Consider the following 19,001-nt stretch of genomic DNA (forward strand, 5'->3'; position numbering starts at 1 on the left):
GTTTTTGTAAATGTACAGGATGATCTAGTGCTCCGACCAATTTTGCGAAAACTATGATGGGCAATATGCATTGGGACGCCTAATTGGCGTTCGCAGCTCACCAGTTTGATGGAAATGAGGCTTAATTTGGAGCGAGCCACAGGCCGACATCCTCAGGCACGTGTTCCAGGCACGTCACCCACTTTGTGCTGCTTTCCGGTGCAAAAACCAATTTCCTGCCCCTAGAATTGTAATTCTAGTGTTGGAAACTGGTTTATACTTCAGGGTGGCTTTGTAGGTAAATATGGGCATGTATAAAAAAAAATTACCACTTGTCCCCAGCACTCTAGTCACTAGCCCACCCTTCCTAACCTACCAGCTATTGTGCTTCCATTATTCTACCAGTAGAACTCTAAAGTCTTGAAATTATGCTGTGTAATAATAGCTAGAGGCATTCATGTGAAATTTTCTGTCTGTTATGTTGGTGGAGCTGTTAACCCATTTATTTTAAGTGAGTTAATGGGCATGATTTTAGCTCCCAAGATCGGGTGGTTTGCGGGCGGGGGGGGGGCAGACAAAATCGCGGGATCGAATCCCGGCTCCAACCCGCCAAGTTTCACGTTTCACCCAAACGCATCTGGGTGCACGCTTCAGGAAGCCGGAAGTCCCGGAGGCTGCCGATATTTAAACCAGTGATTAAGATAGTTAAAGTATTTAAACTGATTAAATTTTTGCGGATTGAGGCAGGGAAAAGATTTTAACTCTGCCTCAGCGTGTTTCCCGTGGCCTCTGAAAGACGCCATGGAAACAGAGGCGAGTTGCAGCCAGCAGCCATTTGGACATTTAAATCAGTGTTTGCCAGATGGGGATAAAGGGTGAGTTTTTGCAGCAGGGCAAGCAGTTCTCTCAGACAAGCCTTTGGCTGGGAGTTCTGTGTTTTTAGACTGAGATTTCTTTGTTCACACTCAGAATTCTTGTGTTCACACATATTTACCTACTTTTTGGACCCCCTCAAACTGACACGATCAGGATGGGAGGCACAATGGATTTATTCAGCAGTAGATCTGAGGAGGAGGCACATTACCGTCCGGAGCAGGCACGGTGTGCAGTTTTGGGACTTGTAGCTCCACAAGTCAGAAATGTGCCAGAAGGACCGAGAAGAGCAGAGAGGGGAACAACGGAGGGGCTGAGGTCACTGGAGGCACTACCCTCGTGAGAGGGTCTACAGAGGCTGAATTTCCTGAACCTCTCTGAGGAACAGTGCCTACAAAGGCTCAGAGTGAGTCACTAGGTGGTCGCAGACATCTGCAGGCTCCTTCAGGAAGAGCTGCTCCCGGCTGGGCCTGGTGGGCATGCATTGCCCGTCACAGTTAAAGTCACCACTGCCGTCAACTTCTTTGCCTCTGGATCCTTCCAGGGCACCACCGGTGACATCGCCAGGGTCTCTCAGTCGTCTGCACGCAGGTGTATACAACAGGTCACAGATAGATTGTTTTGCAGGGCATCCGACTACCTCAACTTCCCCATTGACGACATCATCCAAACTGAGAGGGCAGTGGGTTTCTACTCTCTGGCTGGCTTCCCAAGGGGAATTGATTGTACACACATAGCAATCCGAGGACCTGAACATGAGCCAGGACGGTTCACCAACCGAAAGGGCTATCATTCCATCAGTGTGCGGCTGGTTTGCAAACACCGGAAGAGGTTTCTGCAGGTGTGCGTCAAATTCCTGGGCACCTGCTATGATTCCTTCATTCTGCACGAATCCAACATCCCGGCCCGCTTCCACACACAAAACAGACTTAAGGGCTGGCTCTTTGGAGACAAGGGATACCCCGTATATGTGGCTCATGACACCAGCGAGGCACAGCAGTGGTACAACGACAGTCACATCACCACCAGGTCTGACATTGAACAAGCCATAGGAATGCTGATGATGCGCTTCAGGTGCCTGGATCGATCTGGGGGAGCCCTTCAGTACTTACTGATGAAGCCCTTCAGTACTTACTGGTGGGAGTGGGTAGAATTATAGTCATCTGTTGCGTCCTGCACAACATCGCTCAACAGATTTGAGGAACCCCACCCGGGTTACCGGTGGATGAGGCTCCATGTGCTCATGAAGCATCAGCACCTGCCATCAACACTGAAAAGGAGGAGGACGACAACGATGGGCAACCCATGGGCAGTGCAGCGGCTCACTTGGCTCCTCAATGTCAGGGAGTCACTCATATTTGCTAGATTCTCCTAGGGAGATCTGCAAAGTGAAGACAGTCATATTCTCAGACCACCTGGAACAACCACCACAACCACCAACACCAACATCCCACGCCCCCCGCACAAAACGTTCTAACAGCCTCACATACACCCACCAGTGGCATCAAGTCTCGCCTTTCATGATGAAGCACATGAAAGGGCGGTTTCACCAAAAGGGACTCAAGAATGGGCAAGATGTGGCAGTGATGGTGAGAATTATAACATATAATATGCATTTAACAAAAACCAAATATAAATGAGAAACATAACATCCTGTCAGATACCCTTGTGCAAACCTTTTGTGATCACAAAATTTTTGCCTTCCTCTTCCTACCGCTTCTACAGGGTGCATCCCCTGTGGCTGCAGCAGAGGTAGTGGCAGGTTGCTCAGGTCCCTGCCTTGACTGCTGAGATGCTTTGGGCCTACGCCGTCTGGGTTTTGGAGCCCATGAGGGCCCCTCCAAAGACTGCTCCACTTGCACTTGTGCAGGGGCAGATTCGGCCATCTGGAGAGGAGACAGCATTGCGGGTACTGGTTGAGGGGGTGAGACGTGGGAGCGCTTTGAGTGGAATCCCCACTTCCAAGTCCCCTTTCACCAGCATCCCTCTCCTGGGCCAGGGCCACATCACTCCTACCACTCTGCTGGACAACAGTTTGGAGGACATGTGTGATGCCTTGTAAGGCCACTTCTAATGTATCTGTCAGCCTGTTTAAGGTGGCAGAATGTTGCTCACCCTGGGTCAAAATCCTGGAACTCCCTACCTAACTCACTGTGGGAGAACCTTCACCACGCGCACTGCAGCGGTTCAAGGAGGCTCACCACCATCTTCTCAAGGGCAATTAGGGATGGGCAATAAATGCTGGCCTTGCCAGCGATGCATACATCCCATGAATGAATTTTTTAAAAAACCCTGAGTCCGCACAGCCGTTGTCAGGGCCTGAATGGACTCATTTGTGAGCCGTGCTTGAAGCTCAATGGAGACTGCCATTCTCTCCATCGTAGACATTCCCACACTTACCTGTGTCCCAATTCCACTAATGCTGGAGGTGGACTCCTCCATCCTCTCTGCTATTGTGGAGAGTGAGTGTGGCAAGTCTTCCAGTACCTTGGAAAGGCACGTCTGTACCTTTCTCATTCTCCTTTTCAAGGATGGCCCCTGGGTTCAGCTCTGTGTCCAGCTGAGCCGAACTTGGCGAGGAGTGTGCCCACTAACACGGACTCTCCACCGCTGCCCCTGCTACCAGTGTCTGCTTGTGCTCACTAGTGTGTGGTGACTCACCAGGTGACAACCCAAATACCTCTCTACTAGGACCCACCGAGGTGTGAGTATCTGCACTGGTGGATGGCTCACTAAGATGTGACTGTGTACCCTCGGTGGCAGGGAGCTCCTCTTGAGGAATCACTTCTGTCATTGAAGAGCCTGGAAAAGAACAGAAGATGATATTAAGAATCATCACAGGTGTAATGTTGAGATGAGCATACTGGGGAGTGCAACATGTCAATCATTAATAACATCAATTCATGTGTGTGATGAATGTTAAAATTCTGTCACCAGACATTTGTCACCAGCACACCTGAGGGACAGGCACTCCATCAACCAGCTCAGTTCCAGCACCTCCTCTTCTGCCTCTGTGAGGACCACTATTTGTTGTGGCCCCTCTCCCGTGCATTCTGAACTTTCTTCTCCTACAAGGGGGGAAAGTACAGACGTGTGAGTGAGTGAGGGTGGTCAGCTGATGGATGAATTGCTTTGGGTGAGGCTGACCATGAAAAAGATGCATCAGAGGGTGACTATCAGACACATTGATCACATTGCATCAGGATTGGGGTGAGTGGGAGTGGTGGGTTCACAAATGGGGAGGTGAGGAAGTGCACAGAAAGTGAAGGTAAGTTGACGATGAGCCTTAAGTGGGTGTGAGGAGTGATGTGATGGAGTAGTCTTGGCAGGGCAGTGTGTGAGGGGGGGTGGGGGGTGATGTGCACCACAGAATGCAGGAGAATCAGAAAGTGTACTCACATTTGTTGACCTAGATAGGTCATTGAAGTGCTTCCTACACTGAACCCAAGTGCAGGACATGTTGCTCCTGCTCGTGACCTCCTCTGCCACCTGAGCCAGACCTTCATGGTGGCAGAGGCAGGGCGTTTCCTCCTGTCGGCCGGGTAGAACACTTCCCTCCTCCTCCTCACCCCAGCCAGCAACACCTCAAGTGAGGCATCACTGAATCTTGGAGCTGGCTTGCCCATCTGCTGCTCCAATCTACCCGGTTCCTCATTTCTCCAGCAAAATCCATTGGAGCAATGGCCGTTTAAATACAAACACTCCAGCTGACAGCTGGTCATGTAGGTGCGCAGTCCGCCTGCTGCGCAGTTTTCAGACGACAAACCCAGAAACCATGTTAAGGGCCATCAATTGCGTCGCGATCGCGTGGGAAAAGGTTTCAGGTTTCCCGGGCACTGATTGACCCGCCCGCTGACATCCCACCGGCATATTAAAATCCTGCCCAATGTCTCTGCTAAAATAACAAAGGCTGCAATGGGGGAATGTACGGTCTTTCTGGACGGATGAATTAAGATGGGCCGAATGGCCTTCCTAGTCTACAGTTATCTCATGATTTTAAGTCTGTTGTTATGTAAGCAAATGCAGTAGTCATTTTGTACACAGCAAGACTCCAAAAGCAGCAATGACATGAATGTCCAGTTAATCTGTTTTTCAGTAGTATTGGTTGAATGCATTGGTAAAACTCCCAGCTCTTCAAATAGTGTCATGGAATTTTTATCATCTATCTGAACCAGGGGTATAGGTAGAGGGGGTCTCAGTTCAACACCTCTTGGAAAGACAGCAATGCAGCACTTCCTCAGTTCTGCACTGGATTATGTGGACAAGGAACTCACAATATCTGCAAAGGCCACAACACTGAGCTAAAACTCAGTGAGGACACCAAAACTCACTGCTCTTTTTCAAAAAGTACCATGGGACATCCAGCTGAGTGGACAGATGGTACTATTTGGTTTAATGTCTCATCTGAAAAGCAACACCTCCGACAATACTGTACTTCCGTAGTACTACACAAAATGTCAGCCTAGATTAGACTCTGAAATCTTGGACAAGCACCCGATTTAGAAGCCAGATTACTACCAAGACAAGCGGAAATAAAAAGGTGAAACGCTGAATTACTATTCGGTTCAGCTGTGAAGGGAGGTGAGACTTGCCCCGAATTACTTATACCTGGTTATCAGACTGCCAGGGTTAGTCTGGCAGTAGGACCATGCGGAAAGATTTATCTGTAGGGTGTTCCAACAGATAAGTTAGGCGGAGAGCTGAATAAAGAGGATTGTGATACTTGATTGAGCTCGTGTTTCTGTCCAGTTTATTCAGGATACACCAAGAGCAGATGCACAAGAGGAAATCGAGTCTCACTGTTTGACTGATTCCAGCTGTAAAGAGTGAGCCAGCCGTACACCGACTCCCTGGATTGAAGCCAGCTTGCAATGGGAAATTCAATTTACGGGCTCGGACCTGGACGTACCAGAATGTGGAGTCTTCCTGGATTTCAAGGGCTGAAGACCCACGGCGGTGCTGATCGAGGATATAACCCCAGAGGGCTGCTGTCTGAGTTAATCCCCATCCACACTGCTCTGCTACTTGAGCGAGAGATTCGAGTAAGACACAGCGGTCTTTCCAGTGGGAATTCAACCCGAACTGCTGGGAATTTTTCCAGATCCCACAGCATGATTCACCCCAACCCATGCGGTTCGGGAGTGAGATGTATCCGTCAGAAACCCACTCCCAGGAGCAGGGAAACCAGGCGCCCTCCATTCACAAGGAAAGGGTTTGAACTGGGAATTCCAGTTATCCCAGAGGAACCTTCAGGATCTCCAGCAAGAAAGATCTGTCAGTGGGGTCTGCTCCCATCAGTACAGGGCACGATACCCAAACAATACTCCAACATTTACAACTAAATCGCACTTAATGAAAGTTGGTGCTTTCACAATTTTCCACCAACGTTTACTCAAGTTGTCAGATAATCGACTGACCTGTCCTGTCCTGTCCGTACTCAGTACAGATACGTTCAAGGCTGAAAGACGAAGGCAGTTTACCTTCTATCAAAATCCAACACTTGTGAATTTCCGTACAGTTTGAGAGGAGGTAGTTAACATTTTGTATTTAAAAAAAATCTCTGCTCATAATTTTAAAAAAACATTTAGGCCAACACCTACAGAACATTCCAAATGTGTATTGTCAGATTTTGTGTGGCCAACTCCTGTGCTTTAGACTGTTCTGCACAGTAATGTTATGATTCTGTATAGTCCAACATGTCTGATAAATGTATGACTTTCCGATAAGCTTACAGACCCTTGTTTGTTTTCTAGGTAGTATTTATATAGTTTGGACATCCACGTTACCATATGTACGAGGCCCCATTTCCTCCTTCAGGTGGTAAACTCAACCCCGATGCCATGCCTGTTGCTTCTGAGAGGTGTATTTTGCAGTGGACATTATCGCACTTCCCTCGTTAGACGAGAGTGGGCAACCTCACTGAAACAAGCAGATTCAAGTACTGAATAGCCTCAACTCAACTCAAGCACCCAGGGGAAGAACTTGTTCTACCACTAATCAGAGCAGTTATTTTGATAAACCAATTCACCCTACTCTTTTCCCTGACGAGCAAATATTCACTCTTTCATCTTGCAATAGTTGAAGAGCTTGTTCTTCATTTGCTAGAAAGCTGGAGGTCAGATATAAAGAATATGCTTCACATCACAGTTTAGATACAATCTATCCTATTGTAACCCAATCCACAAAAAGCAACTGCAACAGGACAAAGTAGTCCTGCAGCTCACTGGTGTGCCACTCCACAATGCTAATGAATGATAGGAACAGGTTTTGCCCAAAAGATAAGAGTTCGCTACCATTTGGAAAGAGATGCTAATCAGTTATCAGCATTTCACCACATTGTGGCCTGAGAGCTTTACCAAAACAAAATGGAGTTGTATTGACCAAATTTTTACCATCCATATAAACAGATACAAAGCTTCCCAATATGAAAACAAAGTGAATAAGGGCAATATTTTGCAGCTGCTGACAGCAGAAGCATTGCTTCTTTAGCAAGAGGTCATGAGGCCACTACACTGATAAACATAACATAGAATCATAGGTTACAGAATGGAAGGAGGCTACACTGGCTCTATGCAAGAGCAATCCAGCTAGTCCCACTCCCCCGCCCTATCCCCATAGCCCTGCAAATTTTTTACTTTCAAGTACTTATCCAGTTCCCTTTTGAAGGCCGTGATTGAATCTGCCTCCACCATCCCCTCAGGCAATGCATTCCAGATCCTAACCACTCGCTGTGTAAAAAAACAAAAGTTTTTCCTCATGTCACCTTTGATTCTTTTGCCAGTAAAAACATAGAGGTCAGATTCTCAAAAATAACAATTATCTTTGCCACTCAAATGGCTTTTTGTGGATTCGTAAAGCTGGAGATACTAATCTTATGAAATGGCTTTGTTTTAATGTAATCTTGCCCCATTACCTCTCCTTTGAAACTTGTTCCACCCATAGAATCTGTCTGGAAACAAAGGTGAGTGACTAAACATTTCTCAACAACCAAAAAATAGCAGGTGCTTAAATATGACAAGCCACGGAAACCCAATTCAATTTTCCTGCTCCCTCAACTCAACTGTGACCCACACCTTCACTTGGTTTGATGCCTGGCCAATTAACCAAGATCACAAATTTCCTACCCGTAGGAAACCTACAGTTAAACTGGGATTAAAACTCAAGTCTCCAAATCTGTGGCTTTTTGTATAAATCATGAAGGCTTGTTTCTTGCTTCCTATCCTGTTAATAAATAAGGTCTTGTCTATCGGATGAATTGCACAGTTTTCACTATGCCATACATGTGCAAATGTTCATCTTAAAAAGTCAGCACTGAGTAACTCTCAGACTCCAACAAAGTCAGTTTTGCACATTATGCTACGTTATGGCCTGATATATACTTTTGTTTGCTGTGACTCGAGATAAATCTCTGATAAACTCCAGGCATGAGTATATGATTAAAGTTTTGTATGTAAGGCTGCAGATGTAGTACCACTTTCATAATGATGCCAAAGCAGTTTAGGTTGGGTAGATATAACAGTGGCAGTATATGTTGAGAGCATTACTTGAGCTTTGCACTGGGTGCAATATAGCTCCAGTCAGGTGCAAATCTGCATTTTAAAAATGCCTGAGGTGTCCATTGGAATTTTATAAATTTACTTTTGATGCTTTTTACGAGAGAAACACTGCTCAAGTCCACTCCTTCATACTGATGTGAGTTTTCCAGCAAGCAGACCTTTGCACACGTATCCCAGCTCTGTTGTTGCTGAGCTCAGTATGAGGTACAGATGGCATTATAACAGCTTGGTGATTGCACTATGCAGATCAAGTATCTGTTGTACAACTGCAGCCGAACATATGTGTTGAGTATTCCCATCTTCTCATTTGAAGTGTGCTCTCTCCTCTTATAAATAGGAAATTTTCAGCAGTTATACAATTTGCACCTTTCTCTGGACGGTTTCAATATCACGCAACTGTGAGTGAAGGATTTTTGCTCCTCCTCAAACCAACAACTTGCATTTATATAGTGCCTTTTACATAGTAAAACCACAATCTAACAGGGGCAAATAAAATGCCACTTCTAAAAGTAGAACTCCAGCTGCAATCAATATGAGACACATATTGTTTCATGAGAAAACTTATAATTAATTAAAAAATTACTCCTAATAAAAATGTAATCAGTTATTCAATGTACACAAGTAAAAACAAACCACGCATTTTGCATCAATGAAATGTGATTTGTATTCTGCCATCACATACTTCTTCACCATATATTACAGTTAATCTCTTGTCTAGGATTTCCAATCATCACCTATTTCCTCTGTTGCATATATTATAAACCCACAACTGCTTGTGTTCCTGGTTAAAATCACAGAATTAGTCTGAGACTGATCAGTAAATAAATGGGATCTTTCAAATCTAGTGGAAAAAAGTAATTGATATTGAAGTTCTAGCAACCCCACTATTGTAGTTTCTGTATCTATGACTGTCGTAGGAAAAACACATCTCAGCTGTGTTGGAGTAGAAATGATCTCCAGAAAACATTTTTAAATGTGGACAGTCCAACTGAAATAAAACAGTTCCATAATGTTCATTATTAAAACACTTGGTAAGACTTGGGACCAAAGAATAGCATTATGCCGTTAAATGCAGCAGCACAAGCTGATTACAGCAATTATGCTGACAGGTTTGCACACAATGGAAGACAAGTTAGTGTTAGCATTGACAATACTTGCATTTATATAGTGCCTTTAATGTAGACAAATGTCCCAAGGCGCTTCACAGATAAGGATGGGTACCAGTCAAAGATGGAGATATTAGGAGGGGTGACCAAAAGCTTGATCAGAGGTGGGTTTAATGGAAGCTCTTAAAGGAAGAGATGGAGATGGAGAGGCAAAGGAGTTTAGGGATGGAATTCAAGATTGTGGGGTCTAGATGCCTGAAGGCACAGCCGCCAACGATGGGGCTAAGGGACAGGGGATGTAGAAGAAGCCAGAGTCGGAGGAATGGAGAATTCTGGGAGGGTTGGAGGAGGTTGCAAAGATAGGGACGGGTGAGGCCAAGAGATTTAAACATGAGAACTTTAAACTGGAGATGTTCGGCGGCCAGGAGCCAATGTAAGGCATGATGGTGACTTGGACAAAGAATAGACATAGCTCACCGCAGGTGAGATTGGGGCTCAGGCAAAACTCAGTTTGAAATATAAAAACCACAGAAGTTTGAAACTGCACAGTACAATTCTTGGGGGAGGGGGGAAGCGGAGTTTAAAAAAAGAACTTGCATTCATGTCGTAACTTTCACAACCTTAGGACAGCCCAGTGAAGTACGGTCATTTTTGTAATGTAGTGAAATGCAGCAGCTAATTTGCACACAATAATGTTCCACAAACAGAAATGGAATAAATGACCGAATAATTTGTTTTAGTAATGTTGGGTTGAGGGATAAATGTTGACCAGGAGAACTCCCTTGCTCGTCTTCAAATAGTGGCATGTGATCCTTTACACCCACCTGAGAGGTCAGCACCTTATCTGAAAGATGGCACCTCCAACAGTGCAGCATTCCCTCAGCACCGCAATGAAGTGTCGGCCTAGATAACATGCTCAAGTTTCTGAAGTGGGACTTGAACTCACAACCTTCTGACTCTGAGGCAACAGTATTACCAATGAGATAGTTCTGTGTTACCATAATAGAAAAGAATCATAGAAAGGTTACAGCACGGAAGGAGGCAATTCGGCCCATCGAGTCTGTGCCGGTTCTATGCAACGGCAATCCAACTAGTCCCACTCCCCCGCCCTTTCCCCATAGCCCTGCAGATTTTTTACTTTCAAGTACTTATCCAGTTCCCTTTTGAAGGTCGTGATTGAATCTGCCTCGACCACCCCCTCAGGCAGTGCATTCCTGATTCTAACCACTCGCTGTGTAAAAAAGTTTTTCCTCATGTTTGGTTCTTTTGCCAATCACCTTAAATCTATGTCCTCTGGTCCTTGTCCCTTCCGCCAATGGGAACACTTTCTCTCTATCTTTTGATAGAGGTATTTTGAATACCTCTATCAAATCTCCTCGCAACTGTCTCTGTTCCAAGGAGAACAACCCCAGCTTCTCCAGTCTATCCATGTAACTAAAGTCCCTGAATTCATTCTAATAAATCTCTTCTCAACCCTTTCTAAGGCCTTCACATCTTTCCTGAAGTGCAGTGCCCAGAACTGGACAAAATACTCCAGTTGTGGCTGAACCAGTGTTTTATGAAGGGTCAATAAAAATAAGATTGAGGAAATGCAACAATTTACAAAAGTAATTAAAAGTACACAAACATTTTGAAGAGCTAAACTAAGTCTACTAATTTCCTGCCATTCAAACTAATTGACCATATCATTAAACTGACATGTTACTGTGATAATACAGTATTTACTGTTGGCAGAATTTCAAACTGCATCCTCAGAACTGGTGAACGAACAACAGCACCATCTATTGGCTAACTTGGTTATAACAGTCCAAACCCAGCTTGTTCCGCATAACTTACTGGTATGGTAGGTATACCTAATCAACAAATCAGAACTTTCCTTGATTTAAAAAAAATCTGAACCAAAGATTTCTACATATGAGATAATGTGTTTAATCAACATTTGATATTATAAACAGTGGAAATATCTCATCATTTTGTCCAAGTCTGCAAAACTAGGCCAATATTTCATTTGCAGAAATATGAGCAGTGAATAAAGTTGTTTTAACTGCCATTAATTACTTTTAAAACAATACTACAATCTGCACAGTGCTAAATAAGGTTACAGTTTCACAGTCACAGTCCAGATAGAGACAACAGGTCCCATGGCATAAGATGCAAAAGTCCAAAAGGCTTTAGGATTTTAGTCCAATAGGCTTTAGAACCTAACAGAACAGAATATACCATGGTGCAGTAAGCTTTAATTCTAGCACATAAAAAGTGCCTCATTTGCACTCAAAAGCAGCTTTAAAAAAATGTCATTTCGTAATGTTTGTAAATAATGATGAGCTCCGGATATAATGTTCAAAGGGTTAATAAGCTTCAGTGTATTCAGCTACACATTATCAAACCAAATTAAAAACAAGTCTTTAAGATTGGCAGTGTTGTATACTGATATACTGTACCATAGAACAAGCTTATAGTATAGTTAACAGGACCATGCATTCAGGTGACGGTAAGATTAAAGAGAAGGAAAGATGCACAGTTGTTTTGGGGTGTGCTAAACATCAGGGTACAGCAGGCTTTGGTTGCAGGTAGGATCCATTGCTGCAGAGACACTGGATATGGTCTGGAGGAGGAAGGATACTTGTAACATCACTGTATGTGTGGGGCAACAGATGGCTTTTAAACATGTGGCGTTACATGGATTCGACAGAAAATATCTATCTCGGTGCTATCTGCCTGCGTAATAGATACAGCATGGAATGTTCTCACTGACTTTCAATATAGAACAGATGGTTAGAGCGGTGTAACACCGTTACAATTTCCTTCTCTGCCTGCAGCAATAGCACCTGAACACCTGTCAATCTAAATGTATGTGATACACCTATATTAACTGGCTGACCAATTTTAGTTTGCAAATTTCACAATCATATCTTTAATAATCCAGAATAGTTGATGGTCATTTTTATCAAACATCTCTTATAGCTTGCATCTTCATAAAGTAACTGTACATTTTCAGTACAAATTATAAAGCCTAATTACAGAAGCATCCTGACACATTGAAAGTGTCATAATTCACTCTCTTAAAATTGTAGAATAGCAGGACTAATATGGCCATTTGTGGCCCAATTCCCTTTGACACATGGCCCTTGGCAGACATACTGATCCATGTGCCCCTGGGCCTCCGTTCACATCATGCACACATTTTTGGATGTTGACTGAGCTGGGATTCTTGTTCAATGAAAGAAAGTGAGCAAACGGTATTAGGCTGCACAGTTATCCCAGCTTTCATACAATAAGTGAAAGCTCCAAGTAAATCAGAGCTTTTGGTCCTATGTTTCTTTAAATCTATTCCCGACCTTGAGTTGGCAATTGCCCACAGTGGACTATTTGAAATCGAGAGCTCACTATGTGGGGAATCGCAGGCATAGACATGCTGCTGCATTACTGAGAATGGCCCTCGAGCCAGACCTTGGCCCACAACAGAAAGTTGGTCAGTAAAACTTACCTAGTGTAAGAACTGAAATTTTAGTGCATCAAAAAAAAATGGCTTTGAAATGACACTGCAATACTTAAAGTTAGAAGAAACAAGTTTCATGAGATGGTAATATGTGATAAGCAAAGGTAGTACTTTGTATGGGTAAGTAGCAGTTGTGGCCAGTGCAAATCTAAAACAGGATGTGTTGACTGTTCGCAATTTTGCACCCCTCCCGCTACTAGACTAGGTGGTATCAAGTCTAGAGCTTGACTCATGGGTAATCAGGCAAGAGTGACCCGCTAATGAATCGTGAGAGTCTTCTCGAGCCACCAAACAATAGACTAACTGAGTATTTCTTACACTTCAATTAAAACTGAAGAGGTTTCTCAGGGCCAATAAGTTACCAGTTTTATTTCATTATTTGTGATCTAGAGGACAAGGGAACCAAAGTCGCCTTAGATCTCAGAAACATCAACAATTTCCTGAACAAGGAAATATTAAAAATAGTTAGTCTCCTCACAATTCAAAGAGTATGTCCCAGGGACTGCCAAGTAATCACCAACAAGAAAAAATCATTACTTTAAAAGGGCCATCTTAAAGCCTTTTGCATTATCCTATGGATTAATATGGATTTGAAGTATCTACAAGGGCAGGGCTTAAACCTAGTTCCATCATAGTACGCACAGCAACGCAACAGCCATCTCTGCCTCCACCTAGTGGCAGAAGGATTGTCCTTGGCACTGTGGATTTCTAGATCTATGAAAGGGCTTGCATATTATTAATCTGAATTCTACAAGGGATCATAACGATTGCATTTTATATTTACTGGGAGAAAGCTGCATCCATTGTAATCCATACCACACAGCCACACATTTACATAATGACTGGAATGTTTCATATTTTGTCAAAATGTGTACATTTTATTTTTTTGCTGATATGAAATTGTAACATTTTTCCAGGACACACCAAGTCTGCTCTACATTTTGTAATATTTAATTTTTTTTAAATTTTCAGTTCAGTTTTTCTCCAGGTTTTAGACGAGAAACCACAGATGAGGGAATCAGCACTATTTTATTTCTCAGACATAGCCACTAAACCCTCTAATTTCAAGGACTGTTTATTTTAAAGCACTATAATTATATATATTTTCAAGTGAAACATAATGCATGAAACAAGTGTTTATATAACAGATATATTATGTTCTCTCATAGTTCTACACTCTTTATGATCATTTAAAATAAGTCACTGCACTGTGCAATGTATTAGGTCCTGTACATTATGAAGGCAATAGCCACATAACCAGTCTGCCAGTCTAGTCCCCTTCCCTTAAATACACAGTATATTTTAATACAACATTTACATAGACATTAATTAAATTCTATTCATAAAAGGTATTCTGGCATGATAACAATTAAAGTTTTACAGCCACAACAATCCATTGTAATAGTCACCATCCACATACAGACTTCTTTAAGTACAATACTGAAAACTTTCTTCCTTTTTTTCTGGCTAAAGTTACTTTCAGAATGATTGGCAATTGCCAGGCTTTAGTGCACATATTATATAAATTTAAACTATATCACTGTATTTAGCACATTTCTCCTTTGAACTGTATAAACGGACAAATACTAGAATGTGTACAACTGGACACAGAATTATATTTTCTATTATAATTTATATTACATTGGAAATAAAGTCTTGTTTTCATTTTGTGTGAACAGTTACTTTTAGAAATGGATTTTGTTTGCGATTCTGTACTGTGAAACTCCAGGGGGTCAAAATCTTTGACTGGCTCTTGCCATGGGTACGCATTAGAACAGTTCATTCCCTCACTAACAGTGCTTGTCGACTTATCCTGAGTGTACCTTCTCCATCTCTCAGATAATGAAGATTTCTTTAGACAAGAAAAAATAATATTTTTATTTTTTGATCATTTCTGTACTGTATATTAATCTACATTTTTAGGTCCACCTTCTGCCTAACTGCCCTAAGAATCAGCTCATTCCAGTGTACAACAGAAAGGGCATTTCTTCTTTAGATGGAAAGATTTTTAAATGCAAAATTCTGACCTCTTAGTTGTGGAAATCCATTCTCTGAAGAATCAGAACTTTTTCCATACACAGAAACTCAAACTACTGTTCCCATAAAGACAATCTCCTTGTACATAAGATACATAAATGCTTATTTCCACATGGGTGTGAAGGCATTGTTGTATGATATGCCATTATTATTAGGTATCGTATATATTATGAAAATACAGGAATCAAATTAAGTGGCAGGTTCAAAGGCCAAGTGTTTTTTTTAAAAATCATTTCAGTAAGGCTAAATAAAAAGTTTAAAAAAATAAAAATTGCTCACAGACAACAGAACAGTGTTTTAAAGGGCTGACCAACCATAACCAAATCAAAGCAACATTTTCATCTTATAAATTCCATTCCCATAGTTAATGGAAGCAGCTTTTCTTGCAGTTATATGCGGAGAGATGCCCACTTATCTACCATCCTGTGGATGTAATATATGAGTCACGCAAATGGAGTGTTCTTATGTCATAGGACAGTACTTTCTGACTCCTCATCAGAATCTGCTCTTACTCTAGAGTCTGCCATGGAGTTTGTGCACATTTGGTCTGAAGATTCAGTGTAGAGTGCGTCATGAACTTCTACTGACTGTACAAAAGAGGGATCTGGATTGCCAATATCTGCAAGCAGTGAAAAGAAATGATTCATTAGCAATGGTACAATTTAATCATTACAGCACACACATATATACTAAAAAAAATGACATTCCATTAAACATCCTTGTTAGTGCCAATAGCTTGTGACAAATAATAGGGATGTCACAATATGGTTATCTGACAAGATCAGAACTGATGCTTGGTTGTTTTAGTATTTTGTCCCTAGCTCAGATCCTGCCAATTCAGTCCCTTTCTGCTACAAGGCTGAGAACATTTCATGCAGATAAATGTCATTTTGTTCTTCTCTGTATGTTAGTTTGCTGTGCAATGCCTCAGTTCTATTGTGTACAGCTACCAAATCATTAAGGAAGATAGGCTTACGTTAGTTTGTGTCTTATGCATTAATCTGGAGTAGGAATCAGGAACAATTAATTCATGCAATACCACTGCAATTCTACCATCGCCTGCTCTTTACGTGTTCCCATTGAAGTCTGTTGATTGGATCTTTTTTCAAATTTAGAGTAATAAGTAGAAACTCTTGCTATTTTTTACTGGCATTCTCTAAATGTTTGCCACAATCCTGGATATACATCAGAAATATATATCTGACAGTCCTTGAAATGCATTGCAGGTTGATCAGTAGTTGAAAGAAAGTAACAGTTTAATGTTCAAGTCTGACCTTTTCTCAGAACTGAGGAATTCTGATGGGAGTGTCACATCTGAAACACTGCGGTAAATTTTAACCTCGAGCCAGGAAGTGGGGGGGGGGATTTCCGGACAAGAAAACCAGAAGTATGGGTTTCCCAGGCTGGCTGTCAGTTGAACGGGAGAGCAGCCAGGGAGCGGATGCCAGCAGGTACCTCTTAGATCAGGGCGGGGGGGTAAGGCATAGGGGTCAGTGCTCATCGGAGGGTGTCACTGGGGTCGGCAGTCATCGTGGGGGGGGGGGGGGCTCAGTCGTGGGGGAGGTCGGACATTGGGGGTTCGGAGCTCGTTGTGGGGGGAGGGCGTCGGCTGATCGCGTGTGCCAGATCACGGCAGGTCGGCTTGTTGGGCCTGGAGGAAACACTCCTGCTCCTCCTGGCCCACAAGCAGTGCATTAAAGGCACTTATCTGTTGATCCGGGCCTTTTTGCCTCCTCTCATGGCGTGAAGCAGAAGGCCCAGGAATCCTGGCCCCCAGGAATTAAAAATAAAAAAGTTGTCAAAATAGAGGTTCGCAGCCTTCTTAAAAGCTTTCACTGACCGACTCCTGAGAATGGGTTGGTCGCCCGTCTCTCGACCCGCCTCTGTTAAAATCAGAAGTGGGCGGGTTGGAGGCGAGTTGGGGTCGGGTTTTACTTTTTTACAATTGTTACCTTCCCACCTGCCACCAAGCCACCCGTTTTTGGAGTTAAAATTTACCCCATTAACCTTTCTTTCTCTTTCAGATGCTGATCAACCTGCTGTGCACCTCTGGTACCTTCTGTTTTTATTTGAGATTTCCAGCCTTTGCGTTTTTTCTTGTGAACTCTGCTTACTTCCATATACCGCGCATGTAGAATCATAGAAGTTTACAACATGGAAACAGGCCCTTCGGCCCAACATGTCCATGTCGCCCAGTTTATACCACTAAGCTAGTCCCAATTGCCTGCACTTAGTCCATATCCCTCTATTCCCATCTTACCCATGTAACTGTCCAAATGCTTTTTAAAAGACAAAATTGTACCCGCCTCTACTACTGCCTCTGGCAGCTCGTTCCAGACACTCACCACCCTTTGAGTGAAAAAATTGCCCCTCTGGACCCTTTTGTATCTCTCCCCTCTCACCTTAAATCTATGTCCCCTCGTTATAGACTCCCCTACCTTTGGGAAAAGATTTTGACTATCTACCTTTTCTATGCCCCTCATTATTTTATAGACTTCTATAAGATCACCCCTAAACCTCCTACTCTCCAGAGAAAAAAGTCTCAGTCTATCCAACCTCTCCCTATAAGTCAAACCATCAAGTCCCAGTAGCATCCTAGTAAATCTTTTCTGCACTCTTTCTAGTTTAATAATATCCTTTCTATAATAGGGTGACCAGAACTGTACACAGTATTCCAAGTGTGGCCTTACTAATGTCTTGTACAACTTCAACAAGACATCCCAACTCCTGTATTCAATGTTCTGACCAATGAAACCAAGCATGCTGAATGCCTTCTTCACCACCCTATCCACCTGTGACTCCACTTTCAAGGAGCTATGAACCTGTACTCATAGATCTCTTTGTTCTATAACTCTCCCCAACGCCCTACCATTAACGGAGTAGGTCCTGGCCCGATTCGATCTACCAAAATGCATCACCTCACATTTATCTAAATTAAACTCCATCTGCCATTCATCGGCCCACTGGCCCAATTTATCAAGATCCCGTTGCAATCCTAGATAACCTTCTTCACTGTCCACAATGCCACCAATCTTGGTGTCATCTGCAAACTTACTAACCATGCCTCCTAAATTCTCATCCAAATCATTAATATAAATAACAAATAACAGCGGACCCAGCACCGATCCCTGAGGCACACCGCTGGTCACAGGCCTCCAGTTTGAAAAACAACCCTCCACAACCACCATGTAGATAAGCAACAGTTCACATTTTCTGAATGTGACCTGATTTCGGATTTTCTTCCTGCCTTTAGATCTCCTGTACCAAATACCATCCCGCAACAGAGAAACTGGTCAGGCAATAACCCGACGTTCTCTTTTGTGCACTTATTGACATGCTGTGCATTTCTATTTTTATTGTAGTTTTCTTCAATTCTCACACTCAACACACACACACTCTCAAAAATCGCAAACACTTCTATCAGCAATGAACTACAAATAAAGCTAAATCTGGAACATAAATCATGTATTGGATTTAATAAGACCTGCAGTGTAATCTGTATTTTACACATTAATGTATAATTTCTTAGCTAAATCACTACTGAAGTCATTATCATCTTAAATTTGTAAACTACTCATTAACTGTGTACATTTTAAGTCAAGCTTTGACGTGCTGTGATACTGCACAGCAAAGAATAGTGAAATGAAGAAAATGACAGACACAAAATACAGTGTCATGGTGCCTCTTAAAATGATTGTACATGTGCTGTACTATATGGAATACACCACTGAGTAGTTAATGTAAGTTTTAAGTTATGTACTTATTAAATGTTAATTACTTCAACACAGATGTGCTTATGCCAAATGTGTAGCTTATTTTTAGTGGAAGTTTGTCTGATGATACCATTGAGATGGTTGGGTCTCCAATATCATACTAATTAATGTAGGCTGGGGTTTTCCACTTCTGCACTCGCCAGCCTGCTTTTTGCCACTCATTTACTTTAATAGCTGG

The 19,001-nt window shown here is 42.8% G+C and overlaps 1 protein-coding gene across 11 annotated transcripts in view; it reads right to left on the reverse strand.

The window, feature by feature from the left end:
- Positions 1–11,474: 11,474 nt before the first annotated feature.
- arhgap44a (Rho GTPase activating protein 44a) overlaps positions 11,475–19,001 on the reverse strand; it is a 290,103-nt gene continuing 282,576 nt past the window's right edge. For 9 of the 11 annotated variants that reach the window (XM_068004269.1, XM_068004262.1, XM_068004263.1 and 6 more), the window contains one exon: positions 11,475–15,669. In XM_068004269.1, coding sequence (XP_067860370.1) covers positions 15,518–15,669 — 152 coding nt within the window. In that variant the 3' untranslated portion in view covers positions 11,475–15,517. The remainder of the gene's footprint in view (positions 15,670–19,001) is intronic. The other 2 variants (XM_068004272.1, XM_068004266.1) reach the window with 1 other exon arrangement.

This window comes from Heptranchias perlo, chromosome 23 (genome assembly GCF_035084215.1).
Source record: "Heptranchias perlo isolate sHepPer1 chromosome 23, sHepPer1.hap1, whole genome shotgun sequence".
In the NCBI taxonomy this organism is placed as follows: Eukaryota; Metazoa; Chordata; class Chondrichthyes; order Hexanchiformes; family Hexanchidae; genus Heptranchias; species Heptranchias perlo.